Source organism: Strix uralensis, chromosome 15 (assembly GCF_047716275.1).
Source record: "Strix uralensis isolate ZFMK-TIS-50842 chromosome 15, bStrUra1, whole genome shotgun sequence".
In the NCBI taxonomy this organism is placed as follows: domain Eukaryota; kingdom Metazoa; phylum Chordata; class Aves; order Strigiformes; family Strigidae; genus Strix; species Strix uralensis.
The window spans coordinates 13,811,041-13,833,454 of record NC_133986.1 but is presented as its reverse complement, the minus strand read 5'-3'; the positions used below and the strand labels follow the sequence as shown (position 1 = coordinate 13,833,454).

The window sequence follows — 22,414 nt, the reverse complement described above, 5'->3', positions numbered from 1 at the left end:
GACAGAGTAAAATAAAAATCAAATTCAAAAAGCTTGCTTGTACAGCATTTAAGTTTACTAACAACATAACTGGCATGAACTGTTGCATGGCAATTTCTATACGAATTTCCCAGCATTTTCTTTAAAATGTTTTAAACACCTGATGTCAGTTCTAGATGAAAAACCACAAAATCCCTGTTACTTTTTTTCCAAATGGCTTGTCACAGCAGTGCTCCTCTGATGATTAGGCACAGAGGGCAGCTAGTTTAGCAGTGCAGCAGAATGTGAAGACATATTTTCCCTAGTGTCTGACAGGCCGGTAGGTCATTCCCCTCCAGCCTTCATGAAGTTTCTCATGAGGATGGAAGCAGTAGTAGAGAAATACCAAAAAAGAAAACTCTGAGCAGTGCTACACACACAGTCCAAACCCTACCTATTTTCTCCCACTCATCCCACCCGAAGGTCTTCTACAACCTACAGCACCACCTGATTCAAAGCAGAAGGCTGAAGGGAACCTGGGCAGGATAAACAAGTGGGACTGAACTGGGGAATCCAGAAAACAGTATTGCCTAAAACTGAGATTTCTTGCATTTAAGTAGAGGGTCAAATATGTTAATCATTCAGTTAGGTTCTAATTTGGGTTCAGCAGTGATTAAAGTTGTTCCAGATTAACAAAACTTTGAAGTAACAAACAGTTCATGCTGAATTCCTGTTCAAGAAAAAAAAAAAAAAAAAGTTCATCAGTACTTCCTCTAGCTTCAGTTCAATTACCTGTGCTTATATGAAAACCAGTGGAAAAAAAATGCTGCCTTGTTTGCTGTTTTTCTTCTAGCCTTTCAGATAGAGTTACTGGGCCTCTACTTACTGAGAATTTTTAGTTGAAAGCTCAGCCTTTAAATGCTTTCCAGCTTGCTGCCAGAAATGATGCTGAACTCTGTACAGCAACAGGACCTACCAATTTATCTTTCTCCTCTATTCACTTCGGTCAGTGATCACTGGCCATCTCTCCTTCTGTCCTACCCATCCCATGGAGTCTTATCTCACATGTGCCAAAACTTGCTTATCTATTCCCATCAAGCACCTCCTATTACCTCCTGCACTCCCACTCTGCCTTTCCATAACCTCATCTAGTACTCACTAGCATCTTCACAGGCTCCAGACAGTCACTTCAGTGATGCTCTTTTTCCAGCTCCTTCCTTAGCTATCTCTGAACCAATTTCTCCTAATGCTTCATCCCTATTCATTCTCTTTCACTTTCTCGATATTCTCCCCTTGCCTCTAGAAGAAAAGGCCAAAATCTCTCTAAAAGCATCCAAATTCCCATCCCAGTGGGAGATACCAGAGGTATTAGTCATCTTTATTGCGTCAGTCTAAACTTGAACCTGCAAGGATTCAGTAGAGCCCACAGTATCACACCAAAACTAGTGACAGGTAGTAGATACAGTTAAAATGATCAGCTGGTAAAGAATGTACTCATCAACCTGTAAAGCCAGAGTTGAATTCAGCTGTGAATTAAATATTTGAAACAGTCTTGTAAGTAAAAAACATTAAGTATTCCATTTAAGTGGCCCAAATTAGGACCGTGTCAGATTACAAATGGGTTTTTGTAACTGCAGGAATTTTTAAATTTTTCACGGTTGGCATAAAAAAATTGTTAACTAAGAGTTTTAGATGGCTTGTTTTGTTCATTTTAGCTCAAGCCAATTATTCTGTGTACTTGAGTGTTTTTTAAAAATGCAAATTTGATGCACAAAATATGTCAATATGGGAAAATTCATTATTTTATCAATGTGAAACAGTTCAGTGAAATATCTAACTGTATGTGAAAACTCAAAGAACAAACTAATAAATCACAACTGGAGTTTCCTCAGTTCTAGTACACTTGCTTAAGATGGTGAAACAAAACACTTTTTTTAATTGGTTGTTCCTTGTTGCTTTCTATACAGTGCTGCTTTCCCTGTGAGATTTAAAATAAGTAACTGGAAATTAGGAAGAGAATTAGTCCATTATTCTGTAGCAATGACACAATGATTAATTATATTAGTTTACTGCCCCTTCTGCTTTCAAACCCTGCAGTCCTAAAATGAGTTTTGTTCAATATTCCAGAAGGGATATGAGAATTAAATTTATACAGTTTAACAAATTCCTGCAGGAAAACCATACTCATCTAAGATAGTAGATGGATGAATCCTCTAATTTACAATAATATGCAGATGGCATACCCCTTACTGAGCAATGCACAGATAAGGAAGCTTCCCAAATGAATCTGTGCAGAGACATGGGTGGAAATACATCAGGCAAGTCTGAGCTTGTGTGTCCTCCTGGAAAGCACTCAAAAAAATTTTACTGTTATTCCATCTATATGTAATAATTATACTTTCTTTTACCTAGTTCTGTTTAAACTACCTAATATTTTAAACACCCTGAATATTTTCCAAGCCCTACTGAACATGAAATAAATGAAGGGCTACTAGGGTCTAGGGGAGGCAGATGGAGGTTTAAAATCACTGCCATACCAACACAAATCCCCACATATTCCATGTCTCTGGTTAAATAATGTATTTTAGGAAGAGTATCTTACTTTTGAGGAATAACATTTCTGCCACATTTTCAGTGTTGAAAAAACATTCAAATGCAGTCCTACCTTCTCATTGTATGCCGTTTGCATGACATTTTTACATAAATCAAAATCTTTGCTTTTAATTAGCTGACTTTTCTTTTTCTCTCCAGAATTATGAATAGTATCGGAGTTCTAGAAAATGAAATACATATCTTAACTACAAAACAGCTATGGCAACAGAAGCAAGACTCTGCAGCTAACCTTTGTGCCTTAGCCCTGACAGGGACACTGTTTACTGTTTTTAGAATATCAAAATAAACCGATGGCAAAGTATTATTTCCATGTTTAAATGAATAATACAACACGAGACAAAGCTCCTATGTGAAGAATGCAAGGGCTTTATAGGATCAGGGTCTACACAATTATAAAGTAGATTTGATCAAGAATTTGAATGTTTATACTGCAGTGTAATCAGGCCATAGCTACATTATTGGGAAAGAGAGAAAAAGTAGCAGTAAAGTTGAAGGACGTATTTATGGCTTGATTTAGTAAATTGTCATTTCATATCACCAATATGCTGTATTTCAGTAAAGTAACTTTTAGATGACCTTTTCTGTAATCTCTGGATAAACTGGGTTATTACGGCAAACAGAGAAAGTTAGCAATACACGTTACCTAAGAATACTTTTAATATCAAAATTAAACCCTGTACTTTATCGCAAATTCAGTTCATAATGAAAAAAGACATACCATTAAATATGAGAAAATACTGAAGTCTTCAGCTACTAAGCCAGAAAAATCTAGATAGTTAAAATTTACTCATTTTTGAGATAAATTTTGTGATTTTCAACTCATTTAAAATAAATTTCATGACACGTAAATCACATTTGATGTGTAAATAAACTCAGAGCCATACAAAAATATCCCCCAGCAACTGCACAACAACGGGAGCCGCACACCGCGTGCGCTCTCCCCTGCGAGCGTGGGGCACAGGGTCCTGCAGAAGGGGCTGGTGGGTGCAGGGCTGGGCACGCAGGGCAGGAGGAGATGAAGGCGAGGACACAGCCTCTCGCTGCTCACAGGCAGCAGAGCCAGAGGCCCAGGTGCTTCTGCCTCATGGAGAGCATCCTTCTGCAGCCTGCTGCCTCCCTCAGCAGTCACGGACCGACGTTCAGATGCACAAGGGAGGTCTGGGCATGTCCACCAGCAGGCAAAGGGGCAGAGGCCACTACGAGCCAGAGCGTGGGGTTTTCACATGTGGCTCCACACGTGCCTGCAGCAGCTGAGTATATGCGAGGGCAATGTGAAGATCTCACCTGGACAAGAAGGACTAAAATTCTTTGAATTATTTAAGGGATGATGCTGTTAATTCAGGGCAGAGAAAAAAAAAAAAAAATTAAAATCCTAACTCTTGCAGTGCTTTTTAAGCCCACACCTTTCCCTGGGCACACACCATCCACAAAGTCAGACCCCGAGCTCTGGCTCAGCCACTCTGTGCCCAGTGGCCGAGAAGCCGCCTTACCAAGCAAACCCTCTCCCACCATTAGGGGCCCAAGAGTGGCCTCCCCCACCCCACACCGCCCTGTGTGGCCCTCTGCACCCCAGGCTTTGGTCGGAGCTGCAGTAGCACCCACGAGCGCCAGGGTGCTGTCCTGGGTGGATGCAGTAATTGCTCAACAATTACCAAAAGCACTGTGTTCTGTTCCCTGAAATTGCTATTGCATGGGTGGCACTCAGACCCACGTCCAGAGACCTGTGCCCACCTTGGCCCTCCACACATGCCACGGCTTATGGTGCCCTTAACTCAATGGTGTGCTTTTTTTAAATTTAATTTGTTCCTACATCTGTTATTGCAGGTTTCTTTAAACCTATGGAGTTGCTGCTTGCCCCTCTGTAACACTGAAATTCAGAGCACTCCCTGGAAGGCTCCCTCACGGAGGTTTGCTACGCCCGGCTACACCTCATCACCCCAGCCCAGGCAGTAGCTGAACCGTGGCTGTCCCAGTTTCCAGCCCAGCGCTGGACCAGTCTCACCTACCTCCCAGATGTGCTATGCACAGGCACACTCACCTGCTCTGACCCACTGCTGTGTTCCATTTATCACTGTATTTTTGGGTTGTTCTTTGGTAGCCATGGGCTATATCCTGCAGGTAAATCCAGGCCCAGTGCTGTGTATTCATAAATTCTGGTCTGTTCATAAAATTCTGTGGGAGAAGTTGAACAGTAAGAGTTACTGCCTGGCCTGCCTATAACAAAGAGCTTAATCCTTGGCATCAGATTATCTCAGACACAGATAGATTTATCTTAGAAAAAAACACAACATTCTTAAAAATTGGTATTTTCTAATTTGTTCAGAACATCACATATAAGCGTACTTCAGCTAATTACACTTGTTTCCCCAAAGTTGCTCACCGCTGGAGAGACAGCAAAGCCAGCAGGTGCGCAATGTCATAGCAACGCTTATGCCGACAGTCAGCTCCCAGCTCAAGAGGCAGCACCTCTGGGGATTAGAACATTAAAAGCTATGTTCAAGCAGTAACTATATTTTTTTTTCTGAATTTTCCAATATTCTTCCCATGCCAAAAACATTGTAATTTCACTTTCATAGATACAAATGCCTGAAGTACCTGATTGAAATGGATTTGACTTTCCAGTAAAAAACAAAGAGAAAAGGTTCTATTTTTAAAAGTGCTTTATAAAAAGCTGCTCATTATACATTATGAGATATGAATCTGAAGTTGCTGCAGTCTCCCTCAAGTACCACAGGGTACTTATTTCCAGCTCGTGCTGAGTAGAAGTGGCTCACCTCAGTGGCCTCTCCCATTGTGGTACGTGAGGAGGATCCATGTCAACCCAGGATGGTGGCATGCACCCCTGTTCACGTTTCAGAAGGCAGGAAAAGAAACACAGTATTATAAGGCTGCTGGAGGAAAAAAAAAATAATTTCTGCATTGCAAAGCAGTGCATGACAGTGGCTTTGGTGAGGTTCCCTCAGCACAGGCAGTACACTGTTTTAAAGCTTGACTGTCTTACCTGAACAAGGAAAAAAATAAAGGGACAAAGTAAAGAGAATGCTGAATAGTTAGGGCAAAAAAGGAAAACTGCTGTATTAACTTACTGGACTTAAGCAGGTGTATAATCTCAAAAGGTATCTGAATGCAAGTCAAACCTAACAGAGCCAACGAGGATCTTCAAGATGTCCGTTTTTTTCCCTTGCCTGGACTTCCAGTACATTTTTAAGAGTCTAGCAGCTCCTACCAAAACCAGTACTGACTCCCACAATTTCCTTCATTAAGAATTGGTCCTAAAGATGATAAATTTAAAAAGCCAGGCTTAAAAACATTCTCCACAACACTTGGTTTCACCACATTAAACAGGCCTTTGAAACCAGTATTATTCAAATAGACAGGCCACATTACTGAGGTTTAGTATTAGATCTCAGATATCTGCCCATTAAGTAACTGAGGTTTTAAGGACTAAGGTAATAGATGCATCAGTTAGTCCAGGTAAATTATTATGTATTCCTTGTATGCCAGTGTAGCTGTCACTATTTTTTTCCTCAAGATTCTTTGTTTCCTAGACTTAAAGACATGGGTATGTATTTGTCAGCCCTGGAATAATCTGAAAGAAAGTGAAATTGGCTCCTGTCACAATTTAGGGACAAACTGGGGTTGTCTTTGCTTTGGGTACAATTTCATGGCACTCCCACTAAAGTTTGAGCACTTGTGCTGTCCTTTCTTTAGGGAATTTTTCCTTGCACAGAGTGAGCCTCAGGGTGGAGTCCCAGTTACAATCTTCATTTAACTTGGACACAGGACCTCCAGTTCTGTTCCCACTGACTCCACTAGTGGTGACCAGGAGTGCCAATGCCAAGAGAGCTTTCTCAAAGGCTTATTTAATAAAAAACAAGGCCTTCCAGACAAAAAGGTATCTTTAAAAAAAAAAAAAAGGAACCAGTTGTAAGTATATTTAAATCCCTCAGTATTTGTTATCCCTAACAGTTTCGGACGAGCTCTATTACTTAAGCCACCTCTCTCCCTTGTCCTTTCAGGCATCCTTTCCAGATTACTTCAGTTTCAGCCTGAGAAAAAAAAATACATCACAGCAAGCAGAGCCCAAGGCGACAGTGAGTGACTTAGATATGTCTGAGAAAGGCCACTTCCAGTAGAAGAGGTCATACATAATGTGCCAGCTACAGAAGAAAAATTGTTTGTTTGACCACTGTGGCTTGTGAATCAAGAGCAACTCAGACTCCTCTAAGATACCTACATTGCAGATCCATGTTCCAATCCGCAGTGGCCTAACAAGGGCATTATTTCCAGCATGTCCACCCATCCCAAAGAAAGCAGGCCAAGAGTCAGCTCACACAGCCACCCAACAGTCATGTGGTAAGAGCGAGAGGTCTTCATACAGGGTGGGTGATAACAAAAATATGTCTAAATCTAATCTAATGCAGGGCTGTTTTCAGGGGGTTTTGCCCCACTGTCCCTGGCTGGCTGTATAACTAGTTAACTGCCTTTTTGGGACAACTAGAGCAGGACTGCTTCTCTGAAGTAACTGCACACATACAATGTGCAGACTCTTTTTATAACCGCAAGTAATCCCTCTATTAAGATCTGAGAGGTTTTAATATGACCTTTTCCAGCCCTTCTGGTGGTTACTCCCAGCCTGCCTGTGCTGTAATTTACCTTCATCGTGCCTGGGTTGAGCTGACCTGGCTTGTTCAGTCTCCTACAGATCCATCATTTGTTTATTCCATTGGTAGCTGTACAGAGGAGACACACTGAATTGTCTCTGTGTTCCTTCCACTGAAAGGTTCCAGTTGAAATTGTCTGTGTACCTTGCCAGGAAACTTAAGACCAACAAAAGTAAATAGTCCTGTGAAATAAAGGGCATCAGTTAATAAGAGTACAAGCCTTCAGTATTACGACAATATGACAACAATAGCGAGGCTAAAAGACAAAACACATCAAAGCCTCACACAGAAAATGATACTTTCTCATGCTTCATTTCATTTTTTAGTTCAAAATATTAAGTACAAGTAAGAGCCACATACGAAGAAAGGAACCACTGAGAACGCTGCTGTGCTCCTCTCAGTCAGTACAAGACAATCTTGACCTTCATGCCATAATATTAAGCCGAAGTTCTTGAGAGGGAGGCATTGTTTCAAAAGCCAGACGTTTTCTTCAAGGGTGAGAAAAGCCTGTTAAAGACTAGGTTGAAACCCGTGAGGTCACATTACGTTTGACATGTGACATATCAACTTCTTTATCTGAAAGGGGAATTTTAGCAAAGCTCTCACTCCTCTGTGCTACTTAGCTGTGCTTTGAACAGAATCCAGCATAAGTCTGTACTAACGGAAAGTCCATGGGAAAGCTTTAGATATGGCTTTAGATATCCTTGCTATTTATCTAAATATTTATCTTGTGATGTATGAGTATACCCGCTTCTCTCCTTAGGGCCTGCGGAAAGTTATTTTTGTCTTAGATAGGTATGGCATTAAATACACAGTAGATAAAGTGCCACCAGCCACCTCCATCCCCCCATCAATAGCAACACCAGAGGAAACAGAGATGTAAAATGATGTACAGCAGTGGCACTAGTAAGAGCCCATATACAGATGCACAGAAATTTTTACCTCCTTCACAGTACAGAGCATAATAAGCTTATCAAGTGCCAGCACCTTTAACTAATTGCCATGACAGTGACAACATGACATTAAGAGCTGCAGCATCACTGACAATAGGTGAAATTCAGGAAGCATTGTTTGAACAGAGACACACAGCAGTAAATGCTTATCTAAATTTTTTTAGACAACCTGACTTCTCAAATCTTGTAAAGTGCTCCACTATACAATTTCTCAGTGCAGGTTCATTCAGGGGGAAAAAAAAAAAAAATAAAAAATGTAATAGCAAAGGGCAAATATTAGCAGCACACGAAAATGCAGAATCTGGGCCTGCACCGTGGAGATTAATTTTACCGCCTCTGTGGTGCGCGGGATCCGTTGGCTCCATCTGGTGGTCCCCGGCGTCCCGCAGCAGCCTGTGGGAGCCGCCACCCCCCCTTTAACGGGGTGCAGGGTCCGAGGATCCCCCGCGACATGGGGGCACCCCGCACACGGTGTCAGCCCCTGACAGCCAGGCTGTCCCCTCAGCCAGGGTCACCCGTCTGGGCCTCGAGAAAGGCTCGCGCAAGTACCTGACACACGGCAGATTCATTCCGGAAAGATTTGGGTGGGTGTCTACAGGAGAGACAGACTGTGTCAGCTCCACTGGGGTGGGGAAAGGCTTAGTACTTGCAAATGACGTCAAAAATCACTGAGACTCCACAGTAACTTCCAAGCAATATGGTACATGAGGACATTTCAAAAGGCACATGAGCTTAGGTTTAAGGTAACTCAATTGCACCTAGATTGTCAAATTCTTGCAGGCGACCCTTTTTAAAAGTGTGCAATATGAAATATTCTAACACTCATGTCCCTAAAATAGTTACCAATAAGTGGTAAAAACCTTATGAGCAGACAAGTTCCCTTAGTCCAATTTTTTTTGCTTTTTTTCCTTCCCCCAATAGCATCTCAAATCAGTTCCTTTTTTGCCTATAGAAACATATCAATGTCACAGTCAGTGCATCAGTCTGGCCCCCATGAAAACTGGCCTTTCACAGCCCTCCACTGAAGTGTTCACCAATTTACCCCAGGTAAAATAACCAAATAACAGCCAGGCCATAACAGTAAGGCTTATCTGTGTATCTCCTTAATGAGAATTCAGTTTACGAGCTATTTACAAAGTTCTTTTTATATCCAACAGCTTTGATGCAACTGTAGGTATTTTTAAGAAATAGTATGTTTGATTCTTGTTAATATCTACTTACAGGGCCACAGCTTTAGTAGGTATGTGTCTTTTCCATAATTGGTGCATGAGGGTTAGGGAAACTTTTGGAAGACACTGCTGTGTATGACACTATCCGTATACAAATAAAGCTCCTTTGACAAATACTTTAAGCTTGGTTTACTCATATATTTGAATTGAAGCACTATCTTTTTCTAGAAAGAAAATAAAGGGGGAAATTAATTTCCCTCTTTCCCCATAACACCAGCTTGAGAGAGAGCTATCAAGAGATATATAAGCACTAACTGTTTTCTACTGGATACTTAAGGGAAACAGATGGGTGTAATTACGGTTTTATGGAGGTCTTACCTAAAATGCTTATACTCAGCTGCCACATTACAGTTTGATTTTCAGTTATAAATACATATATTAATCTTTATAAAGGTCTGTACAGGTTTTAAGCTAAAGGGGAACATACAGCTTCATAGCTACTTCACCAGGAAAGAAACCACATCAAAACCAGAAGGCACAATGACTCTGGAACCTCCAGGACCTAAACCAGGAGAGTGCTCGTTGCTTAAAACAACTAAAATCATGCTGCAAAATCAGCAGAGGGAGCCAACTGCCTTGTTTTAGATGTACCAATTCTGCTTGCTACCCTACAGGCAGCCCAGCAGCCTGCGGGCCGCATCTTTGCATTGCTTTACTACAGGGTGGTGAATCTCCCGTTACCGGAGAGGAGTAGGTTGTCTCGCTGTGTTATTTGGTCTAAAGGGAATATTGGGAAAACCTGAGCTTTGCTGCATCATTAAAGTTTACTGACCAATCCAGGCTGTGCCACCACCTCTGAAGTGACCAGTACCTAATGCTTTTGAGGAACCTGAGAAAACACCCATTTGATTGCAAAAGCTAACAGAGGGACAAACTAAAAACCCTAAAAAAACCTCCTCCCACACCTTTACACTGTGCAGGCATTTTATCTTTTCATACAAGCTGCAGAAGTTTTACTCAAATCAGTGGGGACTGTTACACATACCACTTAACTTCTCTGACAAAAACAGCAATAACAATACTGCAACACCACCCCCATAGTATCACCCTTCTGTGCTTACTCACCTTTAAATCCTTTAAAGGAATTCTCCTTTTGTTCCCATATAATGAGACGGTGTAAAACAACAAAGAAAGCGAATAATCATCATGATGCATTTTAAAATCTGAATTGCAGGTAAGACAGGTAAAGGTAATATGAACACAAATGTCCATGTGATTTTTGGATCTCTAGTTCCAGAACCATATTTTTTCCCCCCACAGGAATTACAAGAAAACATGTACAAAGTTAAAAGACACAGTCCTCCTGCCCCCAGCTCAGCGAGCCTTTTCCTCATGACATCTGCTCTTCATTTCCCACCCTTCAGAGTGGTGGGTTTGAAGGCTAAACTATCTCTGAGTGACCTCAGTTAAATCAATCAGTTTTCAATGCATTTACACAGGTACTCTTGAGGGAACAGTTTGATTAGCTAATCATTTAATTACAAACTGCTGAATTAATAACACAGGAGAACTGAACTCAAAATGAGAAGGGTGGTATAGGACTGACAGCTGGGAAGAGGTGAGGCAACCAATGTGAATTTATTTGTAAAGTGAACATATGTTATTTGGAAGCAGTAAAATCCAGTAAATGCAGAATAAGATTAATTCTGCAGGTATCTTCCCTTCTCTAGGCAGAAGAGTAGAAGGCTGAGTTCTGTGGCTATAAATATACTCAGATATTTACAGCATTTCCTAATTAGGACCAGTGAAAGAAGAGAAATTATATATTCTCCTTCCATTAAATATCCTTCTGCCATATGAGTCATCTAGACAGCAGATGAAGGGTTTGCTGGAGCGACACTTTTCCCAGCTCAGGGGCTGAATGTCTCCGGGGTGCTCCAGCACGTGCCTGCAGCACAGCAGCAGGCTGCCTCTCCCCTGCCCCGGGGATTACAGGCCCCATGGCACCCCCATGGCACAGGGCTCAGGCTGGCATGATGCAACACAACACTGCATAGCACAGCGCCAGCAGTCTGGAAAGAGCTTTGAACATGATGCAAGAGCTACCACCAAGCAGTGAGACTGTCACCACAGAAGACAATTGCTGTGATTTCCTTGTCCAGCAGACTCATGCCAATCAATAGTGCTAATACTGCAGAGATTTTTGTGGCATTTACAGGATCAAAAATAAAGATGAAGACTTTCATTTTCCTCAAATGGTATGGAATATTACTTCTGGGTAGCCTTTATGAGGTTCACTCTCCAGAGAAAATCCAGCCTGTTTGTAATATCCCTGAGATAACCTCACTCAGACAGAGATTATCGTTATAGTATCTGCATTGCTTAGGCCACTGTGACTGCTCCCATGCTGGAAGGCATTGGTAGCTTTGCAGCAGTGGGTTCAGCATTGCCCTATACCCCTTCACTGGATAAAACTTCCCTGTAGGTAAGAAAAGGTTTGTGTGATTCTCAGCACCGCTCCAGGACTGGAGATGCTAACCTCAAGCCCCATTTGCAGCACAGTGCCAGAGCCAAATCCCCTCCATAATGAATGGTTTTAGCTGGGCATCCCAAACCTGAAATGTCTCACAATACTTTCATTTAACAGTGCTAGGTGACAACCCTGCGACCAGATCCGAGGGCTATATTAAATTTCCATCCCTGCTGCTGTGGTGTGTTTTGTTCCTGCCTCCCACCTGCCTGCCCAAGTGATAACCACCAGTGGTGGTCTAACGGCAGCGACTGGTTGTGATGGCTGCACCTGGCTCAAGGTGGATTTGGGGAAGACAGGTAACACCACAGTAGCCAAGGGCTAATTTGAACAACGTGCCCACCTAACCACAGTGCTGGTCAATGCCTGACTCAAGCCAAATTTGGAAGAAGCTAACGCCTGTAGTCGGTATGTAAATATGACTTAAGTCAATCATTTTACTCCACAAACAGTGGAGGCCAGGGCCTGCTGAGCTCTCCTGCACAGCAGTGGGCTGCACACCAGGATCTCCCCTTGAGCAGGAACACCTCTCAAGGTTACTCCTTGAGGTTGAGAGAGTCCCAACAGGTTCTTGGTGAGGGATTAATAGCATGCTACACTTTGAAATCCTAACTAAGTGATATAAAGGCTTGACTGCACACATATAATCCTTTAGACATAAACCATTGACCAAGGCTGGGACTAAGTCTGGATCCAGCCGCACCTAAACTCCTCTCTGAGAAGGAGTTTAGAACTCAAGGGGGCCCTTTCTGAATCTCATGACTCAACGGCAGGGTCTCCCTGACAGTTTTGTAAATACTCAGGTGTACCTTGCTGTTGAATCTTGTTAAACCACTGTCACATTTACTACCAAACTTTGCTAAATTGTTGTTTTATATCAATAAACATATTGCTGCTTCTCTCTTACGAGTGAAATGCGTCACTCATCCACAACAGCTGCTCACTTGTTCCATTAGCTTATCATGCTGTTTTTCACAGTTATAAATGGGAAATATTTGTAAGTACATCACAAACATGGATGAGAGGCAGTTTGCCAATGTCTCTAAAGCCCTCAGAGACCATGGGGAAAAAGAAACAGAGGAGTGTCCAGTGTTTGCTTAAAACACTGAATTTTTTAATGTTATTTCTCCTAAACTGAACCTCACCTGTATGTGTTAATATACTGCACTGCAGGTGCCTGAGGTATCTACAATTACGTGTAAGATGCAGCACAGAGTTTGGGTAGGATGTAAGGATAAATTTCGAATTGATTTTCACTTTATCTAAGCTCTATATTGTTTCTTTATTTATACCATAAAATAAAATATCCTGTAAGTTTTTTGTTTAATTTCTCTGATTTACAGAACACTTTTGCATAGTCTGCTGGTTATATAGCTATCATCCCATTCTATTAATATTTTCATTATTAGAGATTAAGGGTGTTTTCCATTTGCTGCTCGGCTGCAGGAGAGAACTGATTAGCTTGGCCCAGTGATCTGTAAATTCAGAAGCATTGCACTATGCACCACAGACTACACAATATAGTATAGACATGTGCATAAACTGTTTCCTTGACTTAAATTTAGGTCTGTTTAAATGCTGTTGCAAGAAACATTAAAAGTGTAGTAAATAGAAAGATGCAGTTATTTATAGAATGAACACACTGACTTATAAATTACTGTACAATCCAGAAGTGACTACATAAAATATCCCACCACTCCAATACCCGAACTTTCCTACTACAACACAGTTTATCTGTTTTACTTTCCAGTCTGAAGATAGCACTGTTCTGCTGCTTTTTCATGGTCACTCTATGCTGACATTTGCTGCGCCAAATATAAAACCAGATTAAGTTCTATGAGTTTCTACAAGCATAACTCAACATTTGAAACTATTGGGGCACCGTGTGTGCTCATTCAGCCAGGGGAGAAGTTCAGTCCAGTGCAGGCAGTCAGCACAAGACCTGGCAACCAGCTAAGTCTGTCTATCCACAGGAGCAAATCTCTGTTTCAGAGGTACAATCCAAACACTAGCTCTGATTTGAATATTTTACAATGTTTTCACTGTAAATTTCCCATAAGGCTTCTCATGAGTTCCCTGTTTGTCCCATACAAGAGTTTCTTGATGTAGTGCAGGTAAGTCTATCGCAAAAAATGAAATGGCACCAACACATTTTCCTAGAGCAGGATACCATAGAATAATGAGCAAGTACTGAATTTATAAGAGGTGTAAGGACCGTTTCTGCTCTTACTAATGTCATCAGAATCAAGAGCAGGCTGATAAGCAAACAAGGAAAAATATTCAAGTATGTCTCATTTCCTGCCCAAATGTCAGTGTATAAAAATAGATTTGGGGGGCTTTTCCATCTAAAGTGAACTCATGACTGTTATTGAGAAACATTATCAAAAAGTCATTCTATTGTGACAAACAATCAGGTGCATCAGGTAAGGGAGGAATGTTGGAATAAAGGACAGATATCTAATCTCAGCACAGACCATGTAGGAACATAGCATCTATGGTATGCCTAAAATAACTAACATCTCTATCATCTGTACCAGAAACCTGGATTCCCTCACAGACTTTCACAACAAATTTCATAAGCATTGCCTCAGTATCAGACTGCCTCTGGAACCCTTCTATACTGACATAATTATCCTAGGTGCTACAATCAAGATCAAGAATAGTAACTTACAAACTAACATCCACAGCACAACTATAAATCAGTGTTTCTGCTTCCATAAAACTGGTAACCATCTCAAACACTCTCCAAAAGCAGTAAAATACTCCCTGACCTTCAGACACTACCCTATTTGCTCTGGGAAAAACACTTGCATGTCTTATCTCCTTAACCTAAAAAAGGACTTCTCTACAGCAAAAATATACTGTGAGATAGAATTTACAAGGAAACTGTTACAAATTACATCCTATGCAGGAAGAAGTTATCTGAAAAGTATCTTTCAAGAACCTCTTTTCAGACACTTGGAATGAAAATGGAGCAAGTGGAGCTAGATATTTGACAGCAGAGTTGAACGTTGCAGTTTCTCATCTCCACAGTAAGTATTCCCACAGCAGTAAACGCTTTTCACAACAAAGCCATCCAAACACCATGTTCCTTCTGTTACACATCCTAATATGAACTCTTACGGATGTCTACTTAGTAGACTAAATGCTACCAATCTACTAAACAATCTCATGAAAAGGCACATAACTACACACTAAAATGGACTTTCATAAACATTTACTGAAGGACGGGAACAGACAGTGCAGTAACAATTCTCAAAAAACAATCACTCCACCTCTCACTTCTTGCTCCTGATCTACAAAGACAGCTTCAAAAGATTTGCATCCTCCTTAGCCCACAACTACTGCCTATCTTTATTTTCCCTCAGATTATCTCATTGATATCTAATTAAAGTCAGAGAAACTCAGCTGCTATTCAGATTTTAAGTCTATTGCCTGTATTTCACACTTGAAAGAATTGCATGCCCAAAAGTTTTTCTACATTTTCCTGTTTATACAATAAAAAAGTTACCTCTATCTACAAAATCTCTCTTAATCATGTCTGAAGAACAGCACAGCTGTAACCCTGAAAGAAGGATTCCTTACCCCTCAAGCCAGTAGACCTCCAGGTCAGAAAGTTGCTGCTGATAGTTTTATACTCCCATAAACCAAACTGAGAGGAACAAATAACGATAGAAAAACACCTGCAGTGTCTGCTTGACTTTTTGCCAACAGAGTATTTTTGTTCTATTTCTTGTAAATTATTCCATAATTCTTCATTTTCTAGCATTGTTGATTTTAGAATATCTTTTCTGATTCCTTCTGATTAAATATACTGCAATAGTTTTTTCATCTCACTAGTAAACAGTATGTTCCTTGGCACTTTAATGTATACATACATTTAAACTACAAACATTTTTTGTTATTTGCTCATGGCATGTTTGGTTCTTACTAACTTACACTAGTTGAAAAACTAAAAGGCAAAATATCTACTTGGTATTGAAAACTCCATCACAAATAATAAGCTGATCTCCTGTGTCAGCATAGCTGCTTTTGTAACCATTCTGCTTTGCCACCAGCAGTTACCAACTTAGCCAATAAGTGTTAAAGGATATTACATAATCCATATACTAATTGAAAGCAGATGTACTCAGAGTAAAAATTTGAGATTGATGTGCAAAAAATACATTTCACATATTTTATTGTTCAGCAAAGCACATTACACATATAAACATGCAGTCATTCAATAATGTGAATTGTTAAACACCTGTTTGTGTTAACTCTAACGCCATTCTGCTCGAATGATACTGGAAGAAGTATGTCTTTGAAATTGTCTGTAGGGGAATGAAAGTCAAATTTGTAGCTGTCATTTCTTCTTCAACAGACCTATTACTGAAGTGTAATTAATCTCTTCTCCAACTGCTTAAGCACAAAGAGGATTTTCCCATTCTACATGTAACCCACTACTAAAGACAAGGAAAATTGTGCCCTTGGTTACATTTGCAGGAGTCTAGTGCACTCTCTGGGGTTTCCACCGTGTTCCTGGCATTTGTTTCTGCTATAGTTACTTCCAGTGAAAAACTTCAGGGGTTCCTCCTTGCTTCCTTTTCTACACATTCTGGATTGTGAAACAGGTTGTATGATAAAAGAAAAAGTAACTACATACCCTATCACTTTTCCTTTGGGCTACATGGGCTGTCAGATTGTAGAAGAGAGACCCTTCCTTTCATACCTGTCAGTGCCGTGACCAGTGTGCCATTGGGCTTCAACAGAGTAAATGCCCCAAGTATTTCAGGCCCTGGTGCTATGGTGTCCAGCAGCAGGAGCATCACAAGCCAGCTGTTTTAAGGCAACATCCAAGATGGATAATGCTGTTCTTATGACATGCAACGTACTGTGAAGTTGCTGACACACAGATTTGTGTTTGAAAGTATGTGAAGTCATACATATGAGTTTCAGGTTTTGTTCTGCTTACCAACGTGACATAAAGTTTACAAGTATTTTTTTTAACTGTTACTATGTCTTAGAGAAGTAATAAAAAGCAAAGTTAGCCTTAAGAGTGCTCAGGCCTTCGAGTCCTGCCAGCACACATACAAAAGGTATTATATATGATGACAAACTGGTACACTTCTACTTTTAATAAAGGTATAATATACCCTGGGTCAATTTTATTAAAACAGGTGTTCTCCAAAACTAATGGTACAGTTAACAAACTTACAGCCTTTAAGAAATAGAAGGCTCTTGTTGGCTCTGCTTTTCCAGGAAAAGAGGAAATCATCAGTAGTCTCTCATTTCTACCTTTGCCCCTAGATGAAAGCTATACAGCACATAGGTTTTGTGCTATTAATGGTAAAAGATAGGTCTTTGGTGGAGGAATTAATTACCAACTGAGAAAAGGTGATACCTGTAGCACAGATAAGGGTGATTAATTCAGTTACAAACCTGCACTCATTTCCCTGTGCCAAGACACTGTTTTGAGAACAGGAGTTTGACAGAAAGCAAACACACAGGAATTCACATATAGAAAATGTAAAGGCTGTCCCTTCATCTCACAGTTTTCCAGTCAGCTCATAATATCCAGATTTTCATTTCTTCAAAGAAAATAAAACATTAGCTGACTACCAAGTTAGTGGCAAACAGTAAGTCACATAGATAGAATATTATATTCATGTCTTATTATTTCATATATAAATCTTTACTCTAAAGTGTTATCTAAAATAACATACATGGTTACCAGACCAAATAGCCCATATAATCTATGCTGAAAATATCATCTTTATTTGCAGGAACCTAATTAAAATGAACTTTATCTGTGTTTGAGAACTGCAACAACCCTACTCTTCCAGAGCCAGACCACAGCCCAGCTTTATGCTGCTGGGCAGAGCTCTAAGGAGGAAGATGCCCCTCACACACATAAAGAAAGCATTGGCTACACAAAGATCTGGCTCACCTGCTTCTGGAAGAAGTGGGAAGAATCTTGCAAACCATCACTCTCTGATCAGATGTCATGTCTTGTTACCTATCCCACCCCTCAGGCTTTACAGTTACATGCCACCCTTTGTTCAACTGAACTCTAAAATTGCTCTTCCAGCCCTTGTAGGTGTTCTGCCAAGACATCGTGGAATTTAGCCAAAAAAGAAAAAAAATCTTAGACATCCTTTCATTCTGTTTGAGCTTCTACATATACACATTATCGTCATCTTCTAGCACTGTTGGTAATCACAACTACAAGAAATAAGCAAAGAGAAAATCAGGAATATATGATGTTATTTTATAGGCACTTCTATAACCATGTAATTTGCTTCATAGTTAATTTCCCGAATTTCAATATCTGCTTTAAAGAAAAACAACTGGCTTGGGTTGTATAAAAATGCTACCTTTGAGACCCAAGAAATCCCACACTGCTTTACCAAGCATGAATTAGATACCGGAAGAATCATTCCTTCCAAACAGAGCATCTAGTATGCACTCAGAAACAGAGCCTTAAGTATTAGCACTTGTTCTTTCGTGATTTAATGAAAATTCTCTGCTTCAAAAGAAACAGCTAATCAGATAATCAGACTGTATTTCATAGGCCTTGAGCAGTCAAGCTCCCAAAAAAATCACTGAATAAAACAACAGGATTATGGTTTTATGACTACACATTGTATTTATCACAAAGCACGGCCAACATTCATACTGAGGCTGCAAGATTATTACATGGCTACCTGTGCTCTATAAAATAGAGATATCATGTTGAACAGATTATAAAATGGTACTGCAGTATTAGACATTATTAACATATTACTTTTATTATTAATCTTCATTACCTATCACCAAAACGTTAGTACTTCAGTGTAAACACTGCAAAACGTATACATGATTTAACAGATGGAATATTGACAGATTCAAACATTTTGGATCTGTTATCTATCTACAAGATCTAGAAATAAGGCATATGGTCAGCAGATAGGAGAGTTTAAAAAAACAGCCCAAGTGCTTTGCTTTCCTCCCACACACCTTAACTCTGTCAGTTATGCTGCTGGATTCCTCATAGCAAATCTCGTATCTTGAGGAGGTCAAACCTGAGGAAGACTGTTAGCTGGCTGAAACATCATTCTTTTAGTTTTTTCACTTTCCTGTGTACAAAGAAAACAAACAATGAATAGCTAGAGGGCTCAGTCTTTTTAAAAATCTTGACAGAGTTTTCTGCTAGGAAGATAACTGCATGGCCTGAGAGACTTCATTTGTTCATGTTCACACATTTATACACAACTGACACTTTATTCCACTCAGAGGATCTTGACATAAAATTGTAGAACCGATCACATCTCTGTGACAGAAGCTTGACAGTTTTCCCACACAGCCCTGTCAAAACTTCCCATCAGTAGCTGTAAACAGAATTAGCAGGGTGGCCACTTAGCAACCAAGTGCTTTTGCTTTTGCAATCTTACAGCATGGCGCCGTCTCCTTTTAGGCTGAATGCAGTCCTGTCCATATGATGGCCACTGAAAATCCTGGGGCAGCATTTTGCTATTCTGACTCTCCACTTCTTCAGAATCAGAGTCTTCTTGTTCCATTGAAGGGAAATGCCTATCTGGATAAATCTCCTTCAGTCTGCCCTCAAAGAATACATCTAGGCATCGTCCAGCCTCAGCAACCTCTGAATCTGGCTGTAAGAGAATAAATAACCATTCAGTGTTACCACCCACAGAAATCATTAAGGATCAAAACCAAATGACTACCCTACCCTAATGTCTCGCCTTGGTTCTGTCTGCTGCATCTCCACTAGTCTCCTACACACTTTCTACAGCCCATTATTCCCTCTGTATTTACAAAGTAAGTACAAACCAGAAGCTGCTATTAAGGAACACATTTCTGCACCTCTAAGAAGAAGAGATGTGCAGTGAACTAGAAAGAATAGCAGTCATCCTTGCTTAGGAATTTCTATGCACCTGAATTTTCCCTAGCTATTTTGCTGGCTATGACTGGCTTCTCACAGAAAACGCAGCATCATTCCAAAAAGTTGTCCACTAAGATGTCCCTCTTTAATTTTAGATCCATTTGTACCTCATGTTCACAGATCCATATATATCTCCATTTCTGTCATTAAAAAAAAAAAAAAAAAAAAAATCACATCATTTCCAAAGAGTAAAACTGATTAATACTTCTGCTTATTGCAATCCCATATCTGATGTCAATGGAACCAATAGTTACACCGGTGTGTGTAGAGCAACTCTGTGGTTTGTATCCCCCCACCCATGCATATTAGAGAAACCTACATAATTGAACTTTGCACAGTTCCAAAACATGAGACGCACGTCAGTCACAAGTTCCTCCGGTGAAGAATAGTGGGACTTGTTCTTTTTTTGCAGCTTGTTTCGTATGATTGACAAATCCATTGGCCTTTTGATGATCTGATAATAATGCCGAGCCTGCAATAAGAATAAAATGCAGGTTTGTAACCTTTTTAATGAAAACATTTCTTCTCCAATGACTTCTATCCAAATTTGGACAGCAGTCACTGCAGAGGATTTCTTGCATCAAGTAAGAGCTCTAGACTTTTGGTGCCTACACTTGCATATCTTCTTCCTGGGTGCTTTTTGGTTTGATTAAAAACATATTTGCTTGCAAGGTTGACCTTGAAAATAGAACACTTCAGTGACTACTTTGCTATTTGCACTTTCTAAAGTTTATCCCCAGATATAAATGTCGTCATTTGACTGTAATCAGTAATATATGTAACACTGACAATTAGCTAACATTTCCCCCAAGCAGTTATAAAAATAACGTGCTGAGATACTGGCAGCTGATACGGTGGGAAGTAGTCTGCCAAGATTGGCTAAAAATATGCTACTATGTACTCTTTTTAAAGTTCAACCAAAGTCTTTTTCAATGGGCACCAGCTACCACGATATCCCACTCTTTAAATCTTTCTGGGTCAAAACCTTCTTGTTAGCTAATGTGTTCCATAAATTCATTGCAAGCTTTATTAGGTGGAATGATTTTTATATTGTTATTTGGACTATTCCTTCCCATAAAACCTTTTTTTTTTTTCCCTCTTATTTTCCTCCTCTAACTTGTTTCACATTGTGTTCTATTGTTACAGTAGCGTGAATTTACATCTTCCTTAAAATAGCCAGTTAATATTGCAAATGTTGAGTACATGGACGAAGCAGGAGTCTCTACATCTTCCCCTGAAAACAGTCATATTACCACCTTTGTGCAAAACACCAGAAAAGAGGGTGTCCAGGGTTATTTCTAAAGCAGACCTCCCCTATGGCAGTGCAAGTTCTCCATGTGTGAGAGACATCTTGCAAAAACAGGTCCTAAAAACACGTCCTAGTCTGGGCGGGACGTGACATCATGTATGCAGCAAGTCAACTTTCTTAATCACTGGAACGCCTCATATACCTTTAGTGTCCTACCAACATCTTAAATTAGCACCCAAACCTGGCCTGAGAACATTGGCCAGCATTTACATGCCTCCAGCCTGGCACCTTCAAAGCACTTGCAAGAGTGAAACACCTACTCTTCCCTAGGAAGCAATACTGTTCAGAAAAAAAGCTAATGAATATCTTTCAAGAAGATGAAGGAGAAACTCGCAAGGTGTGCCAGAGTATTCTTTGGATTCCCTCTAATCCATGCATGTGCAGTACTTACCAGGGGGCTAACAGGTTCATGGAATGGGAGGCTCATACTGCTGCAGAACAGGGAAAGCACCAGCTTTTCACACTTCTGTAGAAGACAAATTTGAAATGCATTTTAATTCAAAAAAAGAGTTTCATTCTTGCCCTTAGTTAATCATAATACTAACAACAAGAGGTCTTTTCATGTAGTCTGTGCATTTCTGATGTAAAATGGCACAGTTCACTCTAACCTGGGGGATGTTTTGCCTCATCGCATTTTATAGCTTTGAAAGTGAGGATAGTCAAGAAATGCAAGAGAAGAAATATTATGTAAAAATTTTCATATGCATGTATCTTTCCTGTAAACATTTGGGAATTCATCGCTATCACTATTTCCTTTCTGCACTCCAGATCTATCCCTTGAATCTTGACTAAAAGAACAGCAGCAACAGTGTGGGAACAGTTAAATGGAAAATGCTTCACACTGTTCATATCCATTCATACAAATGGATGTAAGTGATGTAGTTGGTAGTACTGTATGAAAACACTTCTGTTTAATCATCATTAACTTGTAAAATACTTATACTAGCCTTCAGTTTTTTCACTGATACAAAATATGCACTACAAAAACATTATAAGCCACGTTTTCTCACAAGCAATGGACTTTCTAATCAACTCCATTTTCGAAATAGAACCTCACTAATCAAGACCCGGATCCCAACTATTTCTGGCCAGTTGTACCCAATGCAATAGAAACAGGGATAGCGTCAGTGTCAAGATGTCCAGCTCTTTAAGGACAGAGTAGCTCGGGCCTGGGAACAGCATGGATGAATTTGAGCAGGGCTGTGGCTATACTCATAGGCCTTGCCAGGGGGCCCCAGTGCTCTGAGAACCATTGCTGTTGTCTTTATGTGTGGTGCCCAGACTAGACTGCTGCCTT

General features: G+C 40.3%; 1 protein-coding gene across 1 annotated transcript in view; it reads right to left on the bottom strand.

Annotated features, from left to right (window-relative positions):
• Positions 1-18,897: 18,897 nt before the first annotated feature.
• The window catches only part of TRIM66 (tripartite motif containing 66), a 49,512-nt gene continuing 45,995 nt past the window's right edge, over positions 18,898-22,414 (bottom strand). The window contains exons 17-20 of the mRNA XM_074884460.1: positions 21,509-21,583; positions 20,128-20,280; positions 19,300-19,518; positions 18,898-18,984 (exon numbers count right to left, since the gene is read on the bottom strand). Of these exons, the coding sequence (XP_074740561.1) occupies positions 18,925-18,984; positions 19,300-19,518; positions 20,128-20,280; positions 21,509-21,583 (507 nt within the window). The 3' untranslated portion in view covers positions 18,898-18,924. The remainder of the gene's footprint in view (positions 18,985-19,299; positions 19,519-20,127; positions 20,281-21,508; positions 21,584-22,414) is intronic.